The sequence below is a fragment of the Camelina sativa genome, chromosome 12 (genome assembly GCF_000633955.1).
Source record: "Camelina sativa cultivar DH55 chromosome 12, Cs, whole genome shotgun sequence".
NCBI lineage: Eukaryota > Viridiplantae > Streptophyta > Magnoliopsida > Brassicales > Brassicaceae > Camelina > Camelina sativa.
Window position 1 is genome coordinate 6,220,168 of NC_025696.1, and position 9,110 is coordinate 6,229,277.

At 40.4% G+C, this 9,110-nt stretch overlaps 3 protein-coding genes across 3 annotated transcripts; all 3 read right to left on the reverse strand.

The window, feature by feature from the left end:
- Nucleotides 188–2,590, reverse strand: LOC104730441 (extensin-like). The gene is made up of 4 exons (XM_010449603.2): nt 2,121–2,590; nt 1,148–1,448; nt 974–1,024; nt 188–820 (listed from the first exon to the last, which is right to left on the reverse strand). Exons 1-4 carry the CDS (start codon nt 2,308–2,310, stop codon nt 319–321), a joined length of 1,044 nt encoding a protein of 347 aa, XP_010447905.1. The 5' UTR covers nt 2,311–2,590; the 3' UTR covers nt 188–318.
- On the reverse strand, nt 2,755–5,004 carry LOC104730440 (cyclin-dependent kinase F-1-like). Its single transcript, XM_010449602.2, has 3 exons — nt 4,436–5,004; nt 3,401–4,348; nt 2,755–3,053 (listed from the first exon to the last, which is right to left on the reverse strand). Exons 1-2 carry the CDS (start codon nt 4,955–4,957, stop codon nt 3,419–3,421), a joined length of 1,452 nt encoding a protein of 483 aa, XP_010447904.1. The 5' UTR covers nt 4,958–5,004; the 3' UTR covers nt 2,755–3,053; nt 3,401–3,418.
- On the reverse strand, nt 5,377–7,239 carry LOC104730442 (rac-like GTP-binding protein ARAC7). The gene is made up of 8 exons (XM_010449604.2): nt 6,879–7,239; nt 6,578–6,665; nt 6,346–6,455; nt 6,172–6,235; nt 6,024–6,082; nt 5,885–5,950; nt 5,687–5,796; nt 5,377–5,579 (listed from the first exon to the last, which is right to left on the reverse strand). Exons 1-8 carry the CDS (start codon nt 6,978–6,980, stop codon nt 5,546–5,548), a joined length of 633 nt encoding a protein of 210 aa, XP_010447906.1. The 5' UTR covers nt 6,981–7,239; the 3' UTR covers nt 5,377–5,545.

Genomic DNA, 9,110 nt, shown 5'->3' on the forward strand with positions numbered 1-9,110 from the left:
AATTGGAGACTGACACGTAGACAGACCCACTCGTGACTCACACAGTACAAAACTACAACACCTTGTCAAGGGGAAGCTGAAACGGAAGGGGCCCTTAATATTTTCGATTTCGGCCCCAAACTTTCTTTTTACTTACGAAAGAGCACCAAAATTGTTTCTTTGTTTTTTTGCACATAAGGCACAGAAGTTTTGCTAAACCTTTCGGAAACTATAACAAAGAATCTAAAGGTGTATTACAAAGGTCATATTTGATTTTCCGCGAAAATTTTGTAACTGTCTAAACCAAATTCTCAAGACATACACAGTTTTTTTTTTGCATCAGTAAGAGTTTCCAATTCTGTCTCTGCCGCCACGTCGATCATCTCGTCCTCCTCTGTCCAAGTAACTATCACGGCGGTAATCCCTGTGCGGTGGTGGACCGGCTCCTCTCAATGGTGGAGGTGGACCATCTCTTAATGGTGGCGATCTACTTCTCTCTCTTGAGAGTCTACCCCATCTGCCACCACGAGATGGAGGATGCGGTGGAGGAGGACTGAGAGGTGGTCGTCTGTCGTAATGAGGTTTTGGGAGCGGCTCAGTATGGGACCAGTCAGATGCTATTCTTCTGCTAGGAGGGTAATTATGGTCTGGGTAATGTAGACGGTCTCGTTCTCTGTCTCTATCTCTCCATGTGGGATGGTCAAGTCTTGGTGGCGGGTAGTCTCTGGGCCAGCCACGTGGAGGAGATCTGTAGCCATTAAAGTCTCTTCTTGGCGAGAAATCCATGGGAGGAGGAACAAGACGAGGCGGTGGAGAAATGTTAGCCGCTGCATAACGATGCCTCTTGCATTTGTTGCAGGACTCGNGCGGGTAGTCTCTGGGCCAGCCACGTGGAGGAGATCTGTAGCCATTAAAGTCTCTTCTTGGCGAGAAATCCATGGGAGGAGGAACAAGACGTGGCGGTGGAGAAATGTTAGCCGCTGCATAACGATGCCTCTTGCATTTGTTGCAGGACTCACGTCTCGCAAAGTTCAAGTTTCTGCATCTGTGTTCATAACAAAACAAACATACAAAATGAGACTTAGAAAATTCTGTAGATTGTGAGATATGGATAACAGAACTCTGTGCAGTTCATATAGAACACCAAGAGTAATCAGTTGATACTTACAATGGATCAAGACAGTACCAATCTCCATCTCTTGGCTGCACCTTCGGGTTATTGTATCTGCTCATGCCCTCGCTTCCATGCGCAGGTTCAGGTCCATCGAAACCTCTTCCATAAGGGCGAGCACCAGCTCCACCTCTAGCATACGGTGGTGAGTAGTCTCTGTGTCTCCCAGATGCTTCCCTTCTGCTGCTGAACTCACGACCACGAGGCGGAATGCCTGAATGATTAAGATCAGAGCCATGCCGGTGATCTTCATATCCACGACGGCCTGGTGAGCTAGAACTTGCACGAGTTCTATATCCTACACACACACACACACACACACACACACACAAAAAGTAGCCAGCAGAAGGATATTAGGTCAACCACAGTACAACAAAAAATGCAAACTATTATCAAGTCAACACGTTACAGGTATTCTCCACTGAGTAATCACAAAAGTATATATAAGCAGGTAGCAAAATTTCAAATTCATCAAGGGCGTTTTCTTTGAATGTTGAGACAACACTTGAGCACTGAGCCACTGACAATGTGAAATTACCAGTAACATTCTCAATGCACATACCAAACAACTCAACGCAAGATTCTTTTCTCTTTACACTAAGCAGTAAGCACAGAACAGGAAATGCTGATATGCATCTGTAGCAGCATAAAATCTCAATAACCCTAAGTGTCACTGAACTCTTAGCTATACAATTTTCTGTAGCAGGTGAGATTCTTGAGCTTAATATAAACACCCTAACCATTCAGATTAACATTACTTCTACACGAACAAACACACAAAACCAAGGTTCAATTGCAATTCACACTACATTACGGCAGTTCATAGTAAAAGTAGTTCATATGAGATAGCATAGAAATAACTACACACGCCATGTTCTTCGCGCTCCCCAATTTCAAACATCGAAACCAAAAGGAGAAAAAAAAAACTCAAAAGAGGACTGAAAGATAATAAACCAGAAACGATACGAACCGTTGTCACCTTTATACCGATCCGAGCGAGCAAATGAGGGACGGTCACGGGAGACTTCTCCGAGCTCATAGTCTCCGGCGGCACGGCCGTCTTCGCCGTCGTTGCTTCCGGATGGGCGTACGACGAGACTGCTGATTTGAGGCGGATGATGATGATGCTGAGTCGCCTGATCTCTTCCAGTCGACCCCATTTCTCTCCGATTGTCAAGTTCACTCCTGGAATCTCGATGTCCGTTTCACAAAAAAAAAACCCTAGGGAGAGAGAGACTTGGCGATAGATGCTGGAAACTAATTTATTATTTGCTCTATCTATTTTAGTCTATTTTCCAAATTAGCCCCATAAGTTTTATATTTAACATTTGGTACTAGTATGACTGATGGATTCATGGAGTCAATCCATTGCTGCGGCATTCTGGTAGAATCAGACTCTCAGTTATGATTTCTGTGTGCTATTTATGATATCAATAGTCAAATCAATAGATGGTCTCATAGGTGGGTTGCTCATTCAACCTTCAACAGAGACGAAGTTATTAACTTATGTGTTGATATGAATGAAAAGTGCAAAATTCGCAAACAGTTACATACAATACAAAGATGAGATGTAGGAATTTTTTTTTGATGAAATACAAAACACAGGAAGCAAAACTCAGAGGAGATAGATATTTTATTCTTTTCTGATTGTTTACTTCAGACGGAAAAATAGGGTAAAGATTGGCCTGGGCAACAAGAAAACTAGCTCTTTAGCTAGCTAAAGGCTAAACAAGCCTAACACCAACTTTCCAGTTGTAATTGTTACCGTTTTCTATACCAGAGAGAGAGAGTGGGAGAGACAGGAACAAGAACACACAGAACACAATTTTGGCAGAGTAAGCGAATTCCGGGGACGTCGCAAGGATCAAGATTCTCAACCATGGAACCGCCGACTGTAAATGATCTGACAAGAAAACATCAGAGATCAACACATTGAACTGAGAACAATGAGAGAAACAAAGCGGAAAAGAAACAGTTTTATGAGGGAATAGAGCAAGAGCAGCAAACTATTTCAAAAGCAACTTCAAAAAATGAAAGCATTGATACCTATACAATATGGCCTAACAAAATGTTAACAGTTTTCTTATCAGTATGCGGGAACCAGATCTTCAGACAACAAAGTTTTGTTGCAACTAAGGCAAACACATGTCATGTTACTAACTACCCCCATTCTACATGAGGGAGAAAGAAGCAAAGGCTTTTGTGACTAATTTATGTGTCTAAACTAAGCAACAGCTTTTGACTGCGTACCTTAAATGCCATTCGGGGTTAGGTGAATTCTATTGTAAACCCACTACTGGTAGGCTTTACATTCATAGGTCCAAAGTCGTCAAAATCTGAATCTGAGTCCATTTCTCTGTAATCATTCCACTTTCTCGGAGAATCCTCATCTGGCCCACTCATTGTCGGAGGCACATAGAGCTCAGAAACTGGAACTGGAAGAGGCTCTTCACTGAAATATTTGTCATTCAACATCTCTACAGCAGTAGCTCTACTAGCTGGATCATAACAGATAAGCTTCTTGAGTAGCGATATCACATCTCCTGAATGGTTAGGAAGACAGCCTTCTATACCAAGAGGAGATTCTACTTTAGCAAATGAGATCGACTTGTAGTCCGGAAGATCAACACAACCTCGCCAGACCTCTTCATTTAAATTCCCTAGCACGTTGGTTACTCTGCTGATCTGATCAATATCTGAAATCCCTGGGAACAAAGGGTCAAGAGACAAGAGCTCAGCAAACACACAACCAAGCGACCATAAATCAACCTCTAACCCATACATTGTAGATCCATAAAGAAGTTCTGGTGGCCTAAACCATCTAGTTCCCACACAAGACGTCATCAAACCCTCTCTTTCATCCAACGCTTCATCAGCATCATAAGAAAACGAGTTCCCACCGAGATCATCATCCATTTCACTCACAGTACACGTTGCAAGACAAGAATTATCTCCATCATGCACATTCGAATCCTTATCAGTATCATCTCTTACAACCTGTTTAGCCTTTAACTCTTCCACCTGTCGAAAATATTCGTCTTTACTCATCGCTTCCAGCTCCTTACCATCAGAGCCTTGCCGAGGTGAGTTCTCATAATCAGGAATCACTTCTGGTGGTTCTATACTAGTTTCTCCATCTTTGTCTTCTAGTTTATTATCATCTGAAGCTACAATGTCAGGCTCCATGAGTATCCTCGCCTGTATGAAGACAACACACATTTTACAAACACAAAATTCACAGAGCTGATATAAACACTAAAATGAAAAGTTCAGTAGTATCATCACCTGACCAAAATCAGCAAGCTTAAGCACACCATCATCAGAAATCAACATATTCCCAGGCTTTAAATCTCTATGTACAATCAAATTCCTATGACAAGCATCAACACCGTTCAAAATCTGAATCATCCATCTCTTAATCTCACCAACGGAGAATCCAACACCTCCTTCTTCTTCTTCTCCCATCTTCTTATTCTTCTTCTTCCTCTTAGCATCTCGTATCACCGCGGCGAGATCCGACCTGAGGAACTCGAGTACAAGGACAGCGTTCTCGTCCTCATGCCAGAAGTACTCGTGCATAACGACGACATTAGGAGAACCGGAGAGGATGGTGAGGGCGTCAATCTCTCGGAACGCAGACTGGTAATCGAAGATCTCCTTGAGCGCTACGATTAGATTGTCGGAGAGACGGCGAGCTCTGTAAACGTCGGCGTAGGCTCCGGATCCGACTCGCTCGAAGATCTCGTACTTTGCGATTATCTCCGGGCGGGTATGGATACTCCAGCTGCTCGCCGGTTGTTTATCCATCTTTCTTCTTCTTCAAATCGACGTCGTTTGCTTTCACGGTTCTCTACTTCGCCGACGATGATAATAAACAACGCTAACGAAATCTCCAGTACCTAATGACTAAAATACCCCTCAACGACGACGTCGTTTAGCAGTTCTGTTTTTTTTGGTCTTGTGTAGGTGAAATTTGTGGACCAATTATAGTAAGTTTTAGTTTTCACTTTTTCAGTTTGATTTCTTTCAATTAGGAGGACTAAGATTTACTATAAGTTTTGGTTCAAATTCCGTTTTAGTTGGGTTTATTTTGCATCATATTTGACCTGTGTTACACAACACTACATGTCCCCTCAATGAACAAAATTCAAGAATTCCAAATTTGCTAAAAGATTCAAAACTTGTTAACAAAGACAAGAGAATGTTACAGAATCTGCACAACCAAAAACAGAGAAAGGAGCTTCACATACAAATAATAAGAGAACCAACAGTTCCCTTATCTTCACATTTGGTGAGTTTTTCATCCTACAAAGTACAAACTAGAAAACAACCATAGAGAGAGAGAGAGAGAGAGAGACACACACACACAATGTTGTTGAGTACTGGTGTTGTGTCTTAAGCCGTGTTGCAGCCTCCACAGACAATACTCCTGCAGGTTATTGAGATGTGAAATTGGTGAATAGTCTTGTTTTGTAAACTTTTAAGTGAAATCTCTTTACATATTACCAAAAAGGATACAATCTTAAAAACACTTACGCAATGGAGCAACCGGATCTTCTGTGTTTCTGCTTTCTCCGTGTGACTTCCTTCCTCCTCGGAGGCTGAAGTACCACCTTGATAGCTGTGTCAAACACCGCTTTCACATTCTACAACAAATCCAAAAACCAAAGTTATCATAAGATTCTAACGTTTTCACCAAAACATTACTTCTTGAGTGTGAGTCAGGGAACTTACTTGTTGAGTCTTGGAACTGCATTCGATATAAGCAGCTGCACCGATCTGCTTCCTCAACTCCTCTCCCTGTCTCCATAAATCAAAGCTTGAGAAAGAGTCATTTCAAAACAAAACAAATAGCAAGATCACGCGTATATACCTGACTAGAAGTAATGACATTGGTGTGATCCGCGAGGTATCCCTTATCATCTCGGAGATCTTAACAACACCAAGACATAATGTTATTATTAGCCAAGAGAAACTGAAAGGAGACTTTAACACAATAAATATGCAAAAACCAAACCCACCTAGCTTTGTACCAACAAGAACTATTGGAACATTTGGTGCAAACCGACGAAGTTCAGGCATCCACTGTCACAAAACAACAATCATATTCAAAAACACACATATACATAATCAACATCCACGAAATCCACATTCCAAATCTGTCCCAATGCAAGGAGAATTCAAAACATTATTACCTTCTTGAGTACATTTTCGTAACTAGCTTTGCTAATAAGGGAAAAGGCTAAGACGAAGATATCAGCTCCTCTGTAACTCAATGGTCTCAACCTACTGTAATCTTCTTGACCTAAAGACACCAATCAAAACAACAAACCCCACAAATAAATGAATAAGAGAACTCTCTGAATCATCAATTTCAAATCTTTGGTTCATTGGTCTCAAAATTAAAACCAGACAATTTTGATTTACCTGCAGTGTCCCATAACCCTAAATTCACGATTTGTCCATCCACAGCGACATTGGCACTGAAATTGTCGAATACAGTCGGTATATAATCCTGACAAACATGAACAAAAAGCAAGAATCATAAATCAAAGGAACCCTAGGACTAGGAGGTGGAGAAACTAATTACAGAGTTAAAATACGACAAATAAGATTAAAAGCTTAATTTTTTGAGAAATGGGAACAAGCTCTTATAAAAACCCAGTAAGAAAAATCAAAGCTTGACAATGTAAAATGAAAAGCTACTGAGTCTGAAAGAAACACTCACAGTAGGAAACTTGTTGCTAGTGTAACAGATAAGCATACAAGTCTTCCCAACAGCTCCATCTCCAACAGTAACACATTTTATAAACTTGGAAGCGCTGCTCATTTTCTCTTACTCCAAGTACCAGATTCCAAACCCAGAAGTTGAAAGACAAGAGATGAGCAAAAGTTATAGAAGAAGAAGAGTGGTGAAGAAGTCTAGGAAATGAGCTTACAAGAGAAGCTTGCAGTGAGTATCAACTGCGGCGACAACCAAAAAAGAGGGTAAATTTCGGTATATTTTAACTTTTTATTTATTTATCAAAAACCAATAGAGAAATCAAATTGAAATGTGTGTTTTTCTTGAGAGTCGAGACAGAGGAAGAGTTAAATGTGTCGGAGGTCTCAGGGTTCGTCCAAGTCAAAGTCTTAAAAAGGGGAAAACTTTATTGTCCCTCTCAATAAATTTCAAAAACTTGGCAAAATATGAAATTACGAAAACCATAAAGTATTAGTATTGGACAAACATACCCACTTCACCCTTTCTTACCTTTTTCTATCCACTCTTCTATCTAAAAGTTGGATTTTTCAACGGTTAAGTTGAAACACGTATCGACCGTTGTAAGATATACGACACCGTTTCCTCTTTTGTCCTCTTTTTTGATGTCCAGCACTCCAGCTAATGTGTTTTGGTGTTTTGTCTTGGGAGTTTCCTCTCCAATCTTGAGCCCTTCAAGGATTTGTATATGAACCGTTTAGTATTTTACTTTTAATTTTGTAAGAAAACTTCAAATCAGTAAGAATTCTGATACTTTAGAGGCAAACGAAGTGGATTTGAACATTTTTATACAAAATATTGCATTCAAATTTGAATCTGGTGAGTGGTGTTGGCACTAAAGAAAACAATGTACTCAATTTCCAATATACTAACTAAATACAATAGTAAAACCAATGAACAAAATGTAGTTTTTATTACCCTCTCTATTTCATAAAGAGTGTCATTTTGACATAATGGACACAAATTAAGAATATTATCTAAATTTCTATTTTACCCTTTATAAATGTACTAAAAATTCCTTTTCTAATTAATTAGCTCAAATTATAAGGATAAAAAAGAAAATTTAATCTTTTTTTTTTTTTGGACAAACACATGATTTTATTCATTCAAATCAAATCAAGGTACAAAGTGGAGATACAAAGATCCCAAAGTTTAAAGAGTTACAAGAGTAGGTATTCCCCAATACCATAAGCAAGAAAATAAAAGATTTCAAGGTGAACACCATGAGAGCTATGGAGCAAATGCAGTGAAGCCGATAGAAACATGAGAGATCATGGATACTCGAAAGATCATCATCGAATGAACCGATGAATGACAAAATTGTCAAGGTCAAAAGACGCGTAGACGTTGTAGGAGGATCCAAAACCAAAACGCTCGCCAAGACGAGGTACACTAGAAGTGCGATGGCAGGGATTCTGAGGACCATGGTTGTTGGGTCCAAGGTAGGATGATGTAGAGCCCTGGTCAGATGGTATCTTCCATTGGACCAAGGGTAGTCTTCAAGACATAGGGTCCGAGAGCTGGAGGAGATACTGAAGTAGAGAAGCTTGAAGTCGTCGAGTGTGAAACTTGGGAAGCAGGGCGATAGACCATAAGACTTTAAGCTAATACAAACAGATCTTCCAAGGAAAACTAAAACCATAAGCCAAAGATAAAGGTCAAACTGTAACAATACAGGTGGGTTCTCTCTCACTTGGGGCCCTTGTCCAAGGAGATTAAGAAATCCACACAAAGCATGTAGCCAGTAAGACCAAAGAAAAAGCAGAGTAGGTTTGGTCGATTTAGTTTTGGACAGCACGGACATGGTTTGGTTAAAGGAGGGTGGGTAAAGCTCTGGTTCCAAAGTCTTGAGGGTATAAAACATATCCCATACGAGGTTAAAATGCACATAAGTGGGAACAGGAACCGGGTATGTGAAACAAGGGCTAAAGAGGCTTCGGTAATCACCGCTCTTAAGCGAGATGATCATAATGCTGAAACTTTCCAAGCCTTTCACAACATGAGTATGAATCCTAGATGTTTTACTAGGCAAGGTTCTCATAGACATAAGAGTTGGGCACAAACAACCTTTCAAAGTTAAGCTTATAAACTCATATTCCATAGAGCTAGGTGAAACTAATGGCAGGGTTCTCAACCAAATTTCGAATAACCAGAGCAAACAAGGTATGCTATGAGCTATTTGCAGTCTTCGGACAAAAG

What these genes read in the sequence shown, in the direction of transcription:
- LOC104730441 (XM_010449603.2), bottom strand. Translation starts at nt 2,310, where the DNA reads ATGGGGTCGACTGGAAGAGATCAGGCGACTCAGCATCATCATCATCCG. An exon ending in TGGTACTGTCTTGATCCATT is followed by an intron (nt 1,025 to 1,147) that starts GTAAGTATCAAC and finishes TTATGAACACAG; the next exon opens with ATGCAGAAACTTGAACTTTG. An exon ending in TCCTGCAACAAATGCAAGAG is followed by an intron (nt 821 to 973) that starts GCATCGTTATGC and finishes CAAATGCAAGAG; the next exon opens with GCATCGTTATGCAGCGGCTA.
- LOC104730440 (XM_010449602.2), bottom strand. Translation starts at nt 4,957, where the DNA reads ATGGATAAACAACCGGCGAGCAGCTGGAGTATCCATACCCGCCCGGAG. An exon ending in AGCTTGCTGATTTTGGTCAG is followed by an intron (nt 4,349 to 4,435) that starts GTGATGATACTA and finishes GTCTTCATACAG; the next exon opens with GCGAGGATACTCATGGAGCC.
- LOC104730442 (XM_010449604.2), bottom strand. Translation starts at nt 6,980, where the DNA reads ATGAGCAGCGCTTCCAAGTTTATAAAATGTGTTACTGTTGGAGATGGA. An exon ending in AGGGTTATGGGACACTGCAG is followed by an intron (nt 6,456 to 6,577) that starts GTAAATCAAAAT and finishes TGGTGTCTTTAG; the next exon opens with GTCAAGAAGATTACAGTAGG. An exon ending in GCAGTTCCAAGACTCAACAA is followed by an intron (nt 5,797 to 5,884) that starts GTAAGTTCCCTG and finishes GATTTGTTGTAG; the next exon opens with AATGTGAAAGCGGTGTTTGA.